At 35.6% G+C, this 18,169-nt stretch overlaps 3 protein-coding genes across 12 annotated transcripts; all 3 read right to left on the bottom strand.

Annotated features, from left to right (window-relative positions):
* Nucleotides 1-142: 142 nt before the first annotated feature.
* On the bottom strand, nucleotides 143-4,860 carry LOC113778007 (protein PIN-LIKES 1-like). The gene is made up of 10 exons (XM_027323250.1): nucleotides 4,790-4,860; nucleotides 3,732-3,986; nucleotides 3,557-3,636; nucleotides 3,276-3,400; nucleotides 2,749-2,870; nucleotides 1,780-2,001; nucleotides 1,526-1,667; nucleotides 924-990; nucleotides 541-593; nucleotides 143-424 (listed from the first exon to the last, which is right to left on the bottom strand). Exons 2-10 carry the CDS (start codon nucleotides 3,864-3,866, stop codon nucleotides 165-167), a joined length of 1,206 nt encoding a protein of 401 aa, XP_027179051.1. The 5' UTR covers nucleotides 3,867-3,986; nucleotides 4,790-4,860; the 3' UTR covers nucleotides 143-164.
* Nucleotides 4,733-9,762, bottom strand: LOC113777887 (protein PIN-LIKES 3-like). Of its 3 annotated transcripts, none has more exons than XM_027323113.1 (11): nucleotides 9,427-9,762; nucleotides 8,569-8,748; nucleotides 8,399-8,478; nucleotides 8,117-8,241; nucleotides 7,542-7,663; nucleotides 7,114-7,335; nucleotides 6,915-7,007; nucleotides 6,434-6,534; nucleotides 6,040-6,092; nucleotides 5,741-5,926; nucleotides 4,733-5,410 (listed from the first exon to the last, which is right to left on the bottom strand). In XM_027323113.1, exons 2-11 carry the CDS (start codon nucleotides 8,701-8,703, stop codon nucleotides 5,280-5,282), a joined length of 1,248 nt encoding a protein of 415 aa, XP_027178914.1. In that variant the 5' UTR covers nucleotides 8,704-8,748; nucleotides 9,427-9,762; the 3' UTR covers nucleotides 4,733-5,279. The 3 variants fall into 3 exon arrangements, with proteins under 3 accessions (XP_027178914.1, XP_027178917.1, XP_027178915.1); XM_027323114.1 differs by lacking the exon at nucleotides 4,733-5,410 and adding an exon at nucleotides 5,417-5,594; XM_027323116.1 differs by lacking the exon at nucleotides 9,427-9,762 and having other exon boundaries at nucleotides 8,117-8,161; nucleotides 8,569-8,660.
* A 2,631-nt stretch (nucleotides 9,763-12,393) lies between these two features.
* LOC113777710 (protein PIN-LIKES 3-like) lies at nucleotides 12,394-17,770 on the bottom strand. Of its 8 annotated transcripts, none has more exons than XM_027322884.1 (13): nucleotides 17,664-17,770; nucleotides 17,342-17,458; nucleotides 17,193-17,241; nucleotides 16,849-17,024; nucleotides 16,641-16,720; nucleotides 16,395-16,519; nucleotides 15,712-15,833; nucleotides 15,163-15,441; nucleotides 14,557-14,649; nucleotides 14,169-14,269; nucleotides 13,322-13,374; nucleotides 12,900-13,085; nucleotides 12,394-12,734 (listed from the first exon to the last, which is right to left on the bottom strand). In XM_027322884.1, exons 4-13 carry the CDS (start codon nucleotides 16,981-16,983, stop codon nucleotides 12,610-12,612), a joined length of 1,299 nt encoding a protein of 432 aa, XP_027178685.1. In that variant the 5' UTR covers nucleotides 16,984-17,024; nucleotides 17,193-17,241; nucleotides 17,342-17,458; nucleotides 17,664-17,770; the 3' UTR covers nucleotides 12,394-12,609. The 8 variants fall into 8 exon arrangements, with proteins under 8 accessions (XP_027178685.1, XP_027178687.1, XP_027178688.1 ...); XM_027322886.1 differs by having other exon boundaries at nucleotides 17,193-17,260; nucleotides 17,342-17,440; XM_027322887.1 differs by having other exon boundaries at nucleotides 16,849-17,021; nucleotides 17,193-17,260; nucleotides 17,342-17,440.
* Nucleotides 17,771-18,169: the final 399 nt, after the last annotated feature.

The following is an 18,169-nucleotide window of genomic DNA, read 5'->3' as shown; positions in this document are numbered from 1 at the left end:
ATTTTTTTTTCCTTAAAATATCAAACAAGGGAATAAAATGCCTATTTAATGAGTTTAAGGGTGATAAAGCGCAACTGAGGATAAAGATTTAACGGATTTAGCAGCGCGTTTAACCTCAAAAAGTATTTATCACCACTCCAATTTCAATTTGCAAGCCACAAAACCTAAAGACCAGTGCACATGATTTGTTTTGATCTTTTCATTTGGTTGTGGGCGGGGTGGAGAAAAATGAATGTATCTATATTGATAGCGGGGGGAAGAGCATACTGTAGTAGAAGAACAAACTGATACAATGGATCTGCATGCACGAAGCCCAGATGAATTGCCCCTTTAATAACCAAAACTCCGATCAGAGGCAGGACAACAGATCGAACAGCAATGATCCCAAGAATGAGGGAAAGCTGGACGCCTGGTCCTCTTAGACCTAAAAGGTGAAATTTGCAATGTTGGATTGAATTGGCATTTGTAACATAGGTAAAGTCAAGTCATATAGCTCCAAGACAGTAAAAAGAAAAAGGATTTAACGTATGGTACTGGTACCTTTAAGGAGGTTTCCCCCCACTGTCAGTATGATGATGGGAACTGCTGCTTCTCTGCAACTGAATTTTAGGATTGATAAAGGAAAATGAGAAATTATAGGGTAAGACAACCTGAATGAATCACTGGTAAAATTAACTAGAGACAGAAAAGTTCAGAGTATCAGATACTGTCCCACATATGATATGCTCAATCAGTCTAGGAATCTTGGTCGGATAATACCTATAATTATCACGACAAAGTTCCTTAGACAATTCAAGCAGGTTTGCATCTTTTCTTCTTCTGTACTAACCGTTTGGTGATGAAATTTCAGAATTATGAAAGGGTTTTGGAATAAGAATTCCAAAGTAAACAGCATTAGAAGGTTACCAATCAAGGATTTTTACCCCAGCAATAAAGCAGAATCCTGGATTACATGAAGTGGAGCGTCGGCGCCAATGAGTAACTTTTGTACTGCAGAGATCAATAACTAAATGAGAGAGTACTTTAGTAGTGATGTCCTGGTAAATTGATTTTGCAGTCGTCGTGTTTCCAATCCCAACCATAACATGCAAGACTGATACGGTTCACCAGACTTTACACTACTGCCTTATTGGTCAACAACGAACATACATGAAGTCTTTAACAGGAAGGATATTTTCTTATGGCCTTGCTTTAAAGGTTCAAGTTCTTGAAAGAGTGGATTTCTTTAAAGATGTGCTTGACTTCCTAACAATAATGGTTATCAACGTGTCACTGGCTAGTACTGGCTAACAGTCTTTCAGGTTGATACTGATAGAAATGCTAACCCCTTTTGGGCATGATAGTTCCGTCTGGAACAATTTCTGCTCATCATTTTGCCGCTCCATTCTCTTGTAAAAACTTTGATAAAAAAAAAAAAAAAAATTCTCTTGTAAAAATGACACATACACACGACAGGATTACAAAACACATTATTCTGCACTTGACGCTGCTACTCCTTAGGACTATCAAGTTATATATATGCGTTAATTTGCCATTGATTCAACAAAGAATTGCCAGGCCCTTGAAAAGTGTACCGCTGCAGTCGTTGAAGGTGCAATAATGGCCTTCAGATTACTGCTTCTGAAAAACGAATATAATTGCTTCTTAATTGTGTACAGGATCAAAACCTGAAACGGAATCTTGAAAGGCGTCAAATTACAAGGTTCTTAATTCTTATGGAATCACAAAAACGCGTATCTAAGAATATAATCCACGATGAAATGCCACAGATTGGGTGACCTTTCCTTGCTTGTCAGTTTTAGCGCATGGCAGCGAAGATTCATTTGCATGGTCCGTAGCAGATGTGCATTCTGAGTCAAACTCAGAGTTTATCTGCTCTTGAAGGGCCTTTGAGGTTTCTTCATCAAAATTTGCATTGTTCACATTTATAACTTCATTGATCATAGTTGATGATACGCGAACAGTGTTGTAAACAATAGACCACAGATAAATGGCTCCTATCTGAGACATAATCACAGAAAACGATACAACCATGAATTTGTTTTATTGACAATGCCACCAACTAATTAATGAAGTCGAGACTTATCAGGCTCTCTAAATTAAGTAAAGCAGGAGATAGATTATTCTAACCAAAATGTATCTACTGATCATTTCATTTTGGGTAAATTACATTTTAACCCCCTAAAATTTTTTTGTATATAACCCTCCTATGGTTTCAAAAGCTATATATAACTCCCTCATCGTTTGGATTAAAGTGTCAAAGTGACGGAAATGATCATTCGTAACGGAACTTTTAAAAACATCGAAATTACTCTTGTTTAAAAATTAAAATGACTGAAATGGCCAAAATATATAAACATAATATACATGACGCATTAACCCCGCATGGTTTTATGCTTTACCATAAAACCCCCTTATGGTTTAATACTTTAATGCATACCCTCCTTAAAGTTTTCAAAATATACACGTGATCCCATGCGGTTAGTAAATAATTTTAAATTTTATATAAGGATATTTTTTATATTTTAGGCTACTTCATTATGAATTGCACATTCTGTTACTTTGACACTTTAATTAAAAAAAAAAACACTTTAATTCAAACCATAAGGAGGTTATGTATAGCTTTGGAAACTATAGAGGGTTATGTATAAAAAATACTAAGCCATAGGGGGATAAAGTGTAATTTGCCCTTTTCAATTTTGTACTTGTTTAAGGTAACAAAGGCAGGCCAAACTCTGGGCTACGTACCGCCATAGAAAGAGAAACATAAGCCATCGCATACTTATGGCAGCTCTCTGGTGCTCCAAATGGACTACCCTTTTCACGGCATATTGCTGGGACGAGAACAAAAGGCAGACTCCCCAAGTTTCCTAGCCATAATACAAACTTCTTAGCTTTTTTTTTTTTTTTTTTTTTTTTTTTTTGTGGGAGTATCAAAATAAGTAGTTTCATATAGGCATAATCTTATCACTCCAACTACCTGTTTTGCAAGTAGATTCCAACTCATCTATGACTTCTCTCTAGCTAGTACCTTGTTGATTTTAAACCACATTTTTCTTTTTTCAAAATTGAATTTATATTTTCTGTTTACAGGATATGACGAACCATCTGGGAAGCAATGAGGTATGAGGAACTACTGAATTTCACTATCTTCTTTGCTCACAATTTACTCTCTACGGTTTATGCCAAGACTCTTCGCCTGCATGCTTTTGTTAAGTCTAGCAGGTCTTTTTAATTGTACCTGGCAGATGTGCAGGAATCCAGAAAATACTAACCTGCTGCACATAAACCCATTACAAGGCCTTTCAAATGCTGAGGAGATTTAGTGATTTTGTTAATTTCCCATCCAAGAAATGAGCCAACAATGTAAGTCAGCAAGATGTTCAGCGGCATGAACCACCTAAATATATGTATCTTATGTTAAAATCTAGACTAAGTTGAAAGGCACTGAATATCAGAATTAAACAAAACAAAATTTCCTTTAAACTCCATCATATTACCATCAAAGAGCAAAATCTAACTTAATGCTGAAATGAGTGATCCGAATTGTACTCACAACGATATGATGTTCTCCGAGGTAATTGTTTGAGCCAGATTGCTAGAGACAAGCGCTGGGTTGAATACAAAAAACACCATCTATTTATTTTTACAATATGGGAATTGTGTTAAATTGGAAAATGATACTGATCTAGTATTCAAGAAGGAAGAAGAAAGTAAAGGTTGAGGTTTACATTATTCAGCTCCTTCCTGGCACTGTCTCCCAAGATGTCTATATGATCCAAAGCAAGAAATGAGCCAAGTCCACAAATCAAGAGCACTTTCACAACAGGTATGGAAGCAACCAAGGATAAATCTAGCAGCCCCATTTTGAAAGCTGCTAGAAAACTTCAAACTCCTTGAGCGAAAGAGTACATAGGGGAAAAAGAGGAAATAGCATCTATTTAATTCCTCTATCAGCTTTCTTCCTCGACAGAACTTCTTCAGTCCTATTAATGTTTTCCAAGAAATTAAATGCTGCTTTGCCTGCAGGATAAGTAAATCCCCTATTTCGTACTGTAAAATCAAGATATCCATAAATTTTGGTGGGCATTAACGGCTGCTTGACATGTTGAACTAAATCTCACACAATCTAAAGCATCACAATTAACGTTAGCTAGCTAAAAACTTCAGCTTATCAAAATCGTTAGGGAAGAATCCTGATAATGCACCATGATCTACCTTTTCCTCAAAATGAAGATATCATTTGGTAGATGATCATTAGTTTGTGCTAAAAGTTGACTGCATGCCAGCAGCCTAGAATAAAGAAAACAGGTAGAGAAAAAATAGTGGCATAAGCAAATTTGTAGCCAACTGGGCTTGTTGCTTGCTGCAAACGTTACACAAGTAACAGAGAGATATCCGATACTTATGGAAAGCCAGATACAATTGTTCATCCCTTCTCTAACTTGAAGTGGAGCACTGTAAAGATTGACTTATTATAATAACATGAAGCCATCCGACGTATCAAAAACTCATGAACAGAGTTCTGTAATACTGTAAAGTGAAAAAAAAAGGCAGATTTTTGAAAGAAGAACAAGAGAAAGCAACTTATCTAGCTGCCCAAGTTGTTCCTATTTGGCTTGTTTATTTTCTGTAAGATTTGATTAGTCACTGAAATTTTGCTCCCAAGAGATGTTTACGGCAAAAACACCAGAACCAATATATAGATATATAAACCAAGAATCTATTCCCAAAGAAAAGAAAAGATTAGATAGCATTAGCAAGGTAACAAGTACGGAATATGGATTACCAGCATGCAACAGCATCCAAATGGGAATGAGCATGACATTGCTGCTGATACAGCGGCCACGCATCCAAATTGGAACCGAGCAACTCGTTTATTGGGCGTCAGCGTTTAAAACTTTTGGAGTGCTCAATTGTTCAACCTCCAAAACGGCGATATTTAGGGTTTCCTTTTTGAACGCTGAATTCGAAAAGTAGGATAATTAAAAGGGAAAAAGAGTGCAAAAGCCACAAGGTTTTCAGGTACATCCGCACAGCTACTTAGTTGGACAGTTGGGCTATTTTGATCTTTGTATCAATGGAAAAGAACCCTCTTCATGACACCTTTTGCTGCTGGAGGAAAATTTTGAAATTGGAAGCTTTTTCACAATGTTGAATCGACAGTGAGCTTATGCAATGATAGCTGGTACTATTTTATATTGCTCGCTCTTACATTAGCTGAAGCAACGAGAACAACATGAATACATGTTGCAAAACTGGCAACTGCTACGGCAAAATCAAGATTTGGCTACTAGCCACATGAAATAGGTTGACCAAAGTGTTAGAGAAACTGATGCAACTGAGTATGTCCACAGCAGAATTACAGAACATTCGGACTGGCCTGACCCAAATAATTGTGTAATTGTACCTGCCGAATGAGAAAATTGATATCCCATTTACATGGATGAATCTGTTAGAAGGGCTTTCCAAATTTTTCCTGTCTGAGAATACAAACTAGCAAATGTACATAAGAAATGTCGAATAGTTGAACAGGATATAGTGTGTAGAATAGATATGGTCGTGCAAGGAACTGAAAAGCTCGAGAAGTTGGACTGCAGCAGGATAATGTTGTCAGTAATGAAAACTTTACTTCCAGTGACAAAAATGTCAAATGTATTTATCACCATTTGAAATTCAATGTACAAAAAAACAGAAACTTAAAAGCACGTAATTGCTGGGGTAGAGAAAAGGAATGTACCTATATTCATGGCAGGGGGAAGAGCATACTGTAGTAGTAGAACAAACTGATATAAGGGATCTGCATGCACGAAGCCGAGATGAATTGCCCCTCTAATAACCAAGACTCCAATCAGAGGCAGGAAAACATATCGAATAGCAATGATCCCGAGAATGACAGTAAGCTGGACTCCTGATCCTCTTAGACCTAAAAGGTAAAATATGCAAGTTGGATTAAAAGGTACTCATAACACAGGTAAACTCCAATAGCTCCAAAACATAAACAAAAAACAGAAGGATTTGACATTTGTAGTCTGGTACCTCTAAGGAGGTTTGCCCCAACTATCAGTGTGACTATGGGGATTGCTGCTTCCCTGCAATTGAATTAAAAGTCGACAAGGGAAAATGAGAAATTATAGCTCCAAGATAACCTGAATGAGTTACTACTAACATACATTAGAAGTGGAGAATTTCAAAATATTAGATACTGTTCCATGTGTGATGCCAAAGCAGTTCAGCAAACTTGTTTAGGTAATATCGAGTATGAGGACCAAGTACCCTTGATAATACAAGCAATTTAGATTCTTTTTTTTTTTTTTTGGCTTCTGTACAGGCCACAGTGATGAAATTTCAGAATCATGAAAGAGTTGTAGAATAATTTGTGAAGATATTCCAATGTAAACTGCAAGAAAGTTTTCGGATGCGGGAGTTTTACCCAAGTAATAAAGCAGAATCCTGGACTACATGAAGCGGAGCGCTAGCACCAATCATCAACCTTTGTATGGGGGGCACTAATCCGACGATGAAGCCAACAATCTGCACTAATCAATAACTAAATGAGAAAATAATTCAGAACTAATAACCTGGTAATGCCTTGCCTTAGAAGGTTTATATTCTTGAAAGAGTGGTTTTCTTTCAAAATGTACTCAATTTCCTAATAAAGGATGGTTTTTGATGTGTGGCAGGCTACCGTCTAAGAGTCTTTGGGTTCATATGATAGAAACGCTAACCCCTTTGCGGCATTATATTGCTATCTGAAATAATGTTTTTTCCCCTCTCTTCTCTAGTAAAAATATACCCAGGATTAGGATGACCCAATGTTTCATTTGACTTTGATGCTATTACTGAGGATTACAAACTATCTACTAGAATTTGATTCGATTCAATAAAGAATTGCCAGACACTTAAAGGTATACCGCTGCAGTCGTTGAAGGTGCAAGTATGGCCTTCAGATTAATGTTTCTGAAAAATGAATATATTTGCTTCTTAATTTTGTCCAAGATGAAAACCTGCAATGAATTCTTGAAAGTCATCAAATTGAAAGGACCCTATAAAAATGACAAAAACACATATCTAATATTCTAATCCACACAAAAATGCCATGGATTGGCTGACCTTTCCTTGCTCATCAGTTTTAGCACATGATAGCAAAGATACATTTGCATCGTCCATGGCAGATGTGCCTTCTAAATCAAGCTCATCAATTAACTGCTCTTGAAGGGATTTTGAGGTTTCTTCATCAGAACTTTTATTCTTCACATTTATAACTTCATAGCTCTTAGTTGATGATACACGAACAATGTTATAAACAATAGACCACAGATAAATGGCTCCTATCTGAGACATGATAACAAGAAATCACAAGTCATGACATAAAAAATGGTCAACGAAACCTACTAACAAATGAAGTCACAAGACTCATCAGCTCTCTAAAATAAGTCAAAAAGGAGATGCATTATTTTGACCAAAATATTGGCACTGATCTTTTCGTTTGTCATCTTCGTTTACAGTAATAAAGGCAGAACAAGAAATATGATACATACCGCCATAGAAAGAGAAACATAAGCCATCCCATACATAAGGCAGCTATCTGGTGCTCCAAATGGACTACCCTTTTCACGGCATATAGCTGGGACAAGAATCAAAGGCAAATTCCCCAAGTTTCCTAGTCATAATACAAATCCTGTTATCGCTTGATTTGTGGGTATTTTCCCAAAAGCGTGTTATGGCACTGCAACTATCTTTCTTGTAAAAGGAATGCAACAGGTAATCTATCCATTGCTAATAAAAGTGGCCAGTTTTCATACATTCCAATCTCACTAAATCCATAACTAACTGAAATTTTAAACAACATACATTCCTCATTTTGCAGACAAACTGCAATTCATATATGATTTCTCTCTGGCACCTTTCTCCTTTTAAACAGTGTCGCTGTTTTGAGGGGGGAAAATGATTATGTTTTAGGGAAGATATTTGATAGACAAAAAGTGCCACTTCACCCCCCCAATACACTTCACCTGCACGCTTTAGTTAAACCTATCAGGCCTTCTTAACTGTATCTAAGCAGATGTACAGGAAGTCATCAAGTTGCAGAAATGAGAAAACACTTAGCACTAACCTGCTGCACATGAACCTATTACAAGGCCTTTCAGATGCTGAGGAGCTTTAGTTATTTTGCCAAGTACCCATCCAAAAACTAAGCCAAGAATAAAAGTCAGCAAGATGTTGACCGGCATGAACCACCTAAATACATCCATCTAAAGTTAAATCTAGCCTAAAGCTGACAGGCTCTGAAAATCAGCACTAAACAAAACAAATCTCCTTTAAACCACATCACATTACGTTTAAAGAGCAAAATTAATTAAATTATGTTGAAATAAGTGATTTCAGAAGTACTCACAATGATACGATGTTCTCCAAGGTAATTGTTTGAGCCAGGTTGCTGGAGACAAGTGCTGGATTGAATACGAAAAACACAACCTGGTTACACAAATTAAACAACTCCGTTAAATTGGAAAAAGTTACTGATGATTGTTCAAGAAGAATGATAAAGCTAAAGTTGATGCTTACATTATTTATCTGCTTCCTTGCACTCTCTCCCAAGATGTCTATATGATCTAAAGCAAGAAAAGAGCCGAGTCCGCAAATTAAGAGTACTTTCATAACAGGCACAGAAGCAACCATGAATAAATCTAGCAACCCCATTATGATATACGGAAGCTGCTAGAAAACTTCAAGTACTCCAAACTCCTACAGGAAAACAAAACAAAAAGGAGAAAGAGGAATTATTTCTAGTTAATTCCTCTACAAACTTCCTTCCTCAGCAGAACTCATTACGACTAAATAGTATATTATAGGACAATAAACGCTCCTTGGCCTGCTGGATAAGTAAATCCCATGTTTCCTCCATCAAAGTCAAGACATCCATAACCTTTTGTAGGCATGATACAGGTAATGGCTGCTTGACAAGTTGGACTAAATCTCACATAATTTAAACCATCATAATGGTGCTTAAATCTCTAGCTTAATAAGTTCCCCCTAATAATGTTCCATGGTCTAACTTTTGCACGACATACGGATATCCTTTAGCAGAGGATCCTTAGTTTGTCTTGGAAAGTGAGTGCATGCCAGCAGCCAAATAATAATCAAGTATGTAAGAGAATTTGACACAAGCAAATTCAATTTCAACTTGGCCTGTTGGCGTCTGAAAACAATAAATAAGGAAAAAAAAACAGATACGTAAAGACACATGACACTTCCATTTGTCCCTTCTCCAACTTGGAGAACTACTTTTATAATTAACTTAATAAATAGAGTAGCGTCAAGCAATCCGATATATCAAACACTGATAAAACAGAGTACTATAATACTACTAAAACAAATATAAACGTCAGAGTTCTGAAAGAAGAGCAAGAAAATGCATTTTACCCAGCTGCCGAATAGTTCCTCTGTGGCTTGTTTATTTTGTGTAAGACTTGATTAGAACTCAAAGTTCTGCTACCAAGACTGATTTCAACAGAAACCCGGAAACCAAAATGCACTTGTTGGGATTAAGTAGCATGCAAGAAAAGGAAAAGGGATTCAGTAGCGTTAAAGGGAACCCCAAAAAAAAAAAAAAAAAAAAAACAGTGATTAAGTAGCATCAGTAAGGCAACATGTTTGGATTAGCAGCATCCAAAGGGGGAAAAAATTGCATGGCGCATATTCGCCTTTTCCACGGAATGGAGACAACTCGTTTATCACTTTATTTGATGGACTGCTTGATTCTTTAACGGCCACAAGTAGGAGAGAGTGTGGTTTACCAACGCTAAATTCGAATATATAGAATAGTCAAAAAAAGGGGGACTGACGAAAGCTAAAATTACGAGCTTTTCAGGTGGCATGGCCATACAGTTACGTCGCTGAGCAATTGGGCTATTCTGACCTGTTTTGTGGGCAATCCAAAGAAAACAACCCAGCAGCCCCATCCCCATTCGTCTCATTCATATTTATTCACATTATGGGATATCTTGAATTGGCCATGGACTATGGAGGCCCCCCAGCCTGAAATTTTCAGTCTTGCGTGTCTATGGCATGCCGCTTGTTGATCCAATTTTTTTGCCATCCAAACCCATTTAAAGTGCAATTGCCATACATCTATCTCAATAGGTTAGATTGCCATAAGCTAATATTTCGTCTATCCCAAGCAATATGTTCCAGCCATCCGGAGTGTACCAGGATATCGATTTATGACAGGGGTACAATTATTGCATATTTCACGCGGCAATAATGTTTTAATCGTGGAACATTTGTTTGTGCCAAAGGGGAAAAAAAAAAAAAAAAACTGAGGCATCCTTCTCCATTTTTTTATAATTATATCTCTAAAGCGAAGTCTACTACAAGTAGTCTGATTTTTTCCTTTCAAATTAATCTTATATACATTAATAGTGTAAATATTATTACAATTGAATGTATGATATATAGATATATGTAAAATTTAGATTTCAAATTCAAATGGTGATAATGTACATACTATTGTCCAATAATAGATTTTTAGTGTAAGGATAAAAACTTCCCTGGCTACATGTACATTTTAGGCATGCTTCTTAATGTTTAAATGCACTATTATTTTGTTTCTTGAACTTTATTAACTTTTCTTTTCTTTTTTTTTTTTTTTTGCTTTCTGCTGTTTGGCTATTAGCCATTAGGTGATATCTATATCTATATGTATTAGATGGCAGGGTTTTTACAAGAGGCCTTCATAAGCGTCAGAAATTTGAATCCTTTTTAAATACAATTTTAGATTTATTTCAATTCGATAATTCTTATCATTTCTCTTTATCCATTCCCACTTCTCAATTTACGTAATCCACTAATCCCACAAAATCAAAACTTTAAAATTTTAGCTAACACATAATAATCACCTATGTGCAAATCCCCAATCACTTCTACACTTACCACATGACTAATAGTAATAATAATTAACTGATGATTTAAGAAACTCACTACTACAACAATCACATATCCAAAATTTAGGAGCCCGATTGAATTACAATTCGCACAATTCTACATATCTTATTATCATAACGTATTTTACGCTCATAATTATTCACAAAATTGACGATCATTAACTCAATGTCATTTGTCATCAGTAAAAATCAAATATAGTGAAAAAAAAGATTACGTATCATACTCTCGTTACAGACGAATCCCACCTAGAAACATTTCGATCAGTGATGGAGTCAGAATTTTTTGCTTGGAAGCCAAAATTTTTTCTAACAAAATTATCTTAATATATTATGTTTAAAATAATTTTCATCTATTTAAATATATGACATCTAAAAATTTCAAAATATTAACTTTAATTCCAAAGGTATGTAAAACATAAATAACCTTTGTTTGGAGAAAAAAATTAGTTCAAAGATGAAATTCTCATAATATAAATTAAAATTGTAAAAAATTAAGGAGGAAGGTGCCAACTTTGTTTTATACATATATTTATACACTATGAATTAAAATTTTCTAAATTTAGGGGGCTATGACCCCCATCATACCCCTAGCTCCATCATTGATTTCAATAGTGCCTCAATTCCAAATTTGCAATATTGCAAAGGAGAAAACAACTGATCACAAAACAAAGTCTATATCCCAGTAATTTCACTGAAATATTTCAAGAGGTTCAACAAATTCGCTTCCAAGAAATACAAGTCTCACCGAACATTCTTTTATAGTAGGAACTTCACATAATTCAATAGAGTCAATTAAACCACCAATTTGGACTTTCGTACAAGATTATCAAATCGAATGCATAATATTTATAAGTATTTCATTTTGAAATAAAATAAAACATGTGATTACATTCATTTCTATCCATAGATCATTCATTTTCTAATATAAATTTCTATTATTACTTCAAGATTCATCTTTTGTAAAAACGCAATTCTTGAAAGATGTACACATTTTATCATACTTTAAACTATTGCTAGACAAATCTTAAATCTTAACTATATTGGTACAATTTTTTTTCTTTTTTTTAATTCACCTTCTCTTTTAATTTCTTTCAATAATATCAGCAATGTGCGTAGCACGGGTATTCACACTAGTTTCTACTGTATTTACAAGCGAATTTTAATCTGTCACATGATGCATTGCATATTTTTTAAATTCATTGGCAATGTTAAGACAGGTTTCCTTCTGCATTGATGTGGAATTTAAACAGCTATTGTGTCAAGGAAAAGATATATGCGTTGTTAGAATGGATAACTGAGAACTCAAACCTTAAAAATAGCAGTTCAATTGGTTTTTTTTTTTGGTTAAAGTATCAATTTTCACCCAGAATTAATGTAAACAGAGATAGTCTTTTCTCGTTTTTCTGCAATAGAAGATGTCTGAATTAACAACATAACAATATTCCAATGATTATTGCAATAAAAAATTGAATTTATAAGATATTTTGTATATGCATAGATACATCTGTATGCTGTTTCCCATAAAAAAAAACGAAAAAAATAAATAAATAAAGCCTCTTGCACAAGTTGGATGACTTTCCACAAACGTAGTATGAATCTTGCTTCCATTTTGTTTGGAATAATTTGCATGGGGCACGTACACAAAAAATGAAGATTAGGAACTTCAAGACACAAACCACAAGTAGTATGTTGACCAGAGAGTAAGAGCCAGTGCTGCCACTGCATAATTCCACAGCATAATAACCGAACAGTCCCTTTCCCCAACTTCAAATAACTGCGTTATGGTACCTACAAACAATTAACGTTAATGGAAGATTAGGCCACGTCTGGTAGAGTAGTTCAATATCTTGAAAGTTTCATTTCCTTACAAAAATTCACCTAATATCTGTCGCATAAGAAGTATACAAGTTTAGAGTAGTAATATAAAATTTAGAGATTCTCACTGAACAATACCCATGCTCATTGCAGTTGGTAGTGCATATTGCAGCAGAAGAACAAACTGATATAATGAATCTGATCCCACCAGTCCAAAATGAACTGCAGCTTTAACAACAAGAATGCCCAAGAGAGGCATTGCGATATAACGGACCACTTGGACCCCTATTATGATCCCCAACCCGACTTCAGATCTTTGAAGACCTGTCACAGAATTATAAAGTAAACCATGGTTAGAAAAAGAAAAATGATATTATCACTCCTTAAAAATCCTCTAGCGTTCCATCCTCCTCCCTTTATAGTATACTATAAAGGGAGGATGGAGTGACAAAGGTTTTCTAAGAAGTGCCTATAACATCTCCCTAGAAAAAGTGTAACCTTGAATCCAAAAGGAAAGACTGAAAATAGCGGGACAGATGTTTAAAGGATTTTAAGATTACCCTTGAGGAGATTTGCTCCGACTATCAATGTCATGGCCGGTATTGATGCATCTCTGTTGCAGTAAATCACATAGCACTAAGAAAATAATCGAGCAAAAAACATCCATATACACATAGCCTTGTAGTCTTGGTTTAGGAGGAAAGTTGTGTAAAATAAATAACAGCATGTGATTCAATCGCATTAATGAAGTTCGTTTGTTAATGCTACTATGGTCATCAGAATTCAAATTCCTGTGAAAATAGTTTGAAATGTTTGGTTAGTGATTGAAAAAAGGAAAAAGAAAAACTGAATTTACGATTTACACGCTGGCCATGACACACTTTTTTTTTTTTTTTTTTTTTTTTTGGGGGTGTGAAAGCAACCAAGACAGCTTTTCAGTTAAGCTATCTCGAATTTGAGATATATAAATGGGATTGGTCATGCTTGGTTGCAATCAATGGTGTTAAACCCGGACTGGAGAGGAGAGTACACAAGAAGAGGTTTACCGGTTCAATTTTGGTTCAAAAGTTTAATCAGTTTTATTTATATTAGCATTAAAAATTTTGAATAATGTTGAAATATTCTCTAAAAAAATATAAAAAAATTAGTGAACTCTAGTTGAACTTCCCGATTTTTACTAGTCTAACTTGTTCTTGATCGGATTGGACCGATTCAATTGAATTTTTCAATTAACTATTGAACTGAATCGGAGACACGACTGGTTTGCAGTTCAATTGATCAAACCGACCGGTTCGATTCAATTTTCAAAACATTGGTTTGCAGCATGATAATCTACTTGCACGGTAAGAATTAACAAAGATTACGCAATCATTTCTAGCAAAATAGGAGCCCATTTCAAGATCTTACCCTAACATAGATGTAGAGGTGTCTATGACCCGAAGAGGAGCAGAGTCACCAATAAGTAGCTTTCGCAAGGGAGAGGCGGCGCCAATCGCAAGCCCAACTATCTATTCAACATTACTTTCACACTTCAATTGAAATCATAGATAACTCGGCCAATGACTTCCAACTACAACACGACATTTGGCTATAGAAATCCCACAAGGAAAAAATGTACTACTAGGCCTGGAAAATTTAGAGAACATGTTTCATAGCTAGCTCATTTGTTGTTGGAACGTGCTTCATGATTCCCTTGACCCTTTTAGATTCAATTGAATTTCTGGGATGTTCCATTTTTTAAAAAGGATTAGATGAAATTCCTGATTCGTACAAATTATAGATGGTATGATCATACCGTGGCAATGGTGGACGGTGCAAACATCATTTTTAGGTTCATCCTTTCTGCCAAAATTTTCAGCTGCTGCTTAATTTTCTTTCGCATCGGTACCTAGAAGAAACAATTTGAGTAAATAAGAGGGACGAGTGAGAGGAAGAAATAGATTCTAAATTGGCACCTCTATGATTTCTAAAAGCTTAGAAAATAAATTAACAATGCAGTAGAGGTCATATTACACCTAAAATACCGAATTTTAACGCGATTTTTTCCCTTAATTTTCACATCTATACTTGAGTGGTTGTTATCCTGGCTAAATTAATCTGAATTGTTGATCCACATTGTAATGTCAAAGTACATATACTTTTTTTGTAATTCTCCGGAAAAGGAAGCTTTTAAACTTGCTGTCATAATTGAATTTTTTTGGTTATTAGGAAAAATAAAGTGAAGTCGCTCCTTCCCCCTTAGAGCTTTCCCCAAAAGAAAAACCTACCATATTTTCTGAAATCTACAAAATGGGAGCATTTTTTTTTTATTTTATTTTTGCTCTCTCTATGATTCAGAAATAAACGGAGTAGATAAGAAAATATAGAACTACCCAAACACTTCAGTGAGGTGACAACTTACTCTAGTGCAAGAGGAGACAGAAAAATTGGTACTATGCATGGAAGATGAGAAAAGGAGATCAACCTTCTCATAATTTTCAATACTGTCAATGGGCTGTGGTGTATCATGAGAATGATCAGTCTCAATATCCTTTGATAACAATGATTCTTCCAAGCTGCTTTCTGTCACTATCTCTCCACCGTTGGCAGAATTTGTTCTGTTAATTGTGGAACCTGTACTTCGAATCCCATATGCCCGTACGATGTTATAAACATACGTCCAGATGAATACAGCCCCTATCTATTCAGCCAAAGAGAAATAAATAAATGGTATGGACAAGATAGACATAAGAAACATCTACTTTTGGACCGTGTTTTCCAGAAGAGTTTAATTTGAATACAGTCGTACTATAGTGTTCATGAGATGGGGTTGATATATGTGGCATAAAAAGGAGGTTAAGAAAATTTTTTTTTTAAAAAAAAGATTGCTGGGATATATATATATATATATATCTAGGAACTAATGGTGTTTGCAAAGTCGTCATTGTACTGAAAAGCGGGACAGAATTACCGCCATAGAGAGGGATGCATAAGCTTCTCCATTAGTAGAACATGTTGATGAATCTCCAAATGGGCTGTTACTTTCCTCACAAACAGCTGGAATGATAATGAGAAGCAAGTTCCCCAAGTTCCCTGCATTTGATGAGTTCAGAAGTGGTAAAAGCATTTATTTACACATAAGTTTTGTCACAAGAATCATAGCAAGCATCAAGTTAAAAGAGATGACTAGTCTGTTTTACTGAACTTTGTAATCATTAGTGTAGTTTTGTTGCTTATTTGTATTGTCTAATTTATTAAATGTGAACTTTTTGAGTAGTCAAATGTGTGTATTAATTATTCCTAACTTTTAATTATTTTTATTCTCTTACTAATACGACTTATATACGTGCATGAGGGGTATTTATGAAATAAAAGTTTCATCTTTCTCTTTAAAGTACTTTTTTAATGTTACTTTTTCTAATTGGACTAACTTTGTTATCAAAACCTTAACTTTGGGGGAGGTATGTGTAATTTTACAAATTTTAGGGGAGGCTATTGAAATTATCAAAAAGCTCAAGGGAGGTTTCTAAAATTATCCCCAATATCAATCTAGCCCCTAATTCCTGACCTTGGCTGAGCTACTCTCCGGCTTGATTTCCAAAATAATGAAAAATTATAGTAGTAGAACTTCAGAATTATGATGAGTTTTATAACCTGCTGCACAGCAACCAATAACTAGGCCATGTAGATGTTGAGGAGTTCTTAAGACTTTAACAAGCACCCAACCCAACGCCGAACCAATAATAAAGGTGAGAAGAATGTTCACCGGCATGAACCATCTGCACATAAAAAAACATAAATGCCATTTGCAAACAGTTAGAAACCAACCAAAATCTGAATGTTACAACCCAAGTCTCTTTCAAGGAAAGAAAATTCAAAGACTTGATGAGATCGACATACAACTTAATTAGGCTGCTCATTGTTATTGTTTCTGCCAGGCTGCTTGAAACTAGAGCAGGAGTGAAGACGAAAAACACGAGCTGTTTTGGTCCAATCATTCAACAAAATATATTAATCTGTTCGGCCTCTTTTTAAGATCACCAACAGCAACTGACTGACTCTGTATATAAATTTCATAAATGCTACTACTAATATATAGCCCACTTACATTGTTCAGATGATGCCTTGCAGTGTCACCCAGGATGTCCACCTTCTCTAAGGCAAGGAATAAACCAACAGCAGTGACAATAAGTGTTTTCAGGACAGGAATCAGTGCCACAATGAACAAGGCAAGGAATCCCATCTTGGAATTTCTTCCGTGAAGCCAATGAGATTTTAGATCTGCTGTATGATTCATTGCACAAATGGGAAGCTGTTCAGACTCCATTGTGGAAGTGATGCCAAATCGATCAGTGTAGCAGTTTATCCGTACAAATAGTAGGAGGAAAGACTCTAGTGCATGTTATTATTGAGTACCACGGGACATGCACATTTCTATAGTATATATCTCACCTGGAAACTTCCCCTATTATCTTTTTCCTGTGGATGTGTCCCTGCAAACCTGCTTCATCGAACTTTCTCTATCAGATGACACACTTACTAATTATAAGGAGAAAAAGGGGGGGAAAGACAAATGAACCCGTTTTGAAGATAAAACTTACTTTTAAGTGGTATGCAATCGATTCTGATTAATTTTCGATAATGCCCTCAAAAATGGATGAGAGCTTCTTCTCGTGGATGAACTATACTCTGTGAGCAACCTAAAAAATGGATGAGTTCTGAAGATTTGATGAGCTAGTACGGAAGAAATGAACTAAGAAATAGGAAAGTAACGCAAATGGAAACAAGCTAGATCATTTGATGAGAGCGCAAGTGAAGTTGCTATGATTATAAAGTTTTTGAGCATGATGTATAAAAGGAAAATTTCAAGAAAACAGCTCAAAAATGACATAATACTACTGGAAAGTGTACTATGGAACTGACCGTAATGCATCCTAGCTGCTTGATTCCTTTGCCTGGAGAGAAAACCCATGAAGCCAACTAAAATTTCTAATAATTGCGCCAACATTTGGTGTGAATTTATGTGCAATTTCATGAGTGCATGCTCCAAAATGAAATGGTAGGCCCTTAAAGCACGGCATTTACTGCACAGTCAATCAACCGACAAAGCTTTATGCTTATCAAGATGCTCTACAGTAGTACTGCATATTTACCGGCCTGAAAATGTAGCTTTCAGGGGGTGCAATTGAAGCCCAGATACGCTGGTCAATTGGCAAGAGTTTTTCGCTCCAACCACGTTTTGCACTTGCCTTAATTCATCACCACAAATTTTTTTTTTTTTTTTGGCTTGCATTACCATTTACTATCCACAGGGAATCATGAGAACGACTCAGGCGGCAAACATATTAATTTTGCGGAAAACATCAGCTTCGAAGTTTTGGCCCCTCGATCCCCACACATTTCGACAGCTTTTAGTCAAGTTGATTTGA

Source organism: Coffea eugenioides, chromosome 7 (genome assembly GCF_003713205.1).
Source record: "Coffea eugenioides isolate CCC68of chromosome 7, Ceug_1.0, whole genome shotgun sequence".
NCBI lineage: Eukaryota > Viridiplantae > Streptophyta > Magnoliopsida > Gentianales > Rubiaceae > Coffea > Coffea eugenioides.
This window is presented reverse-complemented; position numbering and strand designations above follow the sequence as displayed.

Excerpts from the sequence above, each read along its gene's own strand:
- LOC113778007 (XM_027323250.1), bottom strand. The coding sequence starts at position 3,866 with ATGGGGCTGCTAGATTTATCCTTGGTTGCTTCCATACCTGTTGTGAAA. Across the intron at positions 3,401-3,556 it reads TCGGAGAACATCATATCGTT|GTGGTTCATGCCGCTGAACA; the intron begins GTGAGTACAATT and ends ACATATATTTAG. Across the intron at positions 425-540 it reads GGGGGGAAACCTCCTTAAAG|GTCTAAGAGGACCAGGCGTC; the intron begins GTACCAGTACCA and ends TTCACCTTTTAG.
- LOC113777710 (XM_027322884.1), bottom strand. The coding sequence starts at position 16,983 with ATGGGATTCCTTGCCTTGTTCATTGTGGCACTGATTCCTGTCCTGAAA. Across the intron at positions 15,834-16,394 it reads TATTGGTTGCTGTGCAGCAG|GGAACTTGGGGAACTTGCTT; the intron begins GTTATAAAACTC and ends CATCAAATGCAG. Across the intron at positions 13,086-13,321 it reads CGGAGCAAATCTCCTCAAGG|GTCTTCAAAGATCTGAAGTC; the intron begins GTAATCTTAAAA and ends ATTCTGTGACAG.
- LOC113777887 (XM_027323113.1), bottom strand. The coding sequence starts at position 8,703 with ATGGGGTTGCTAGATTTATTCATGGTTGCTTCTGTGCCTGTTATGAAA. Across the intron at positions 8,479-8,568 it reads CAAGGAAGCAGATAAATAAT|GTTGTGTTTTTCGTATTCAA; the intron begins GTAAGCATCAAC and ends TTGTGTAACCAG. Across the intron at positions 8,242-8,398 it reads TTGGAGAACATCGTATCATT|GTGGTTCATGCCGGTCAACA; the intron begins GTGAGTACTTCT and ends GGATGTATTTAG.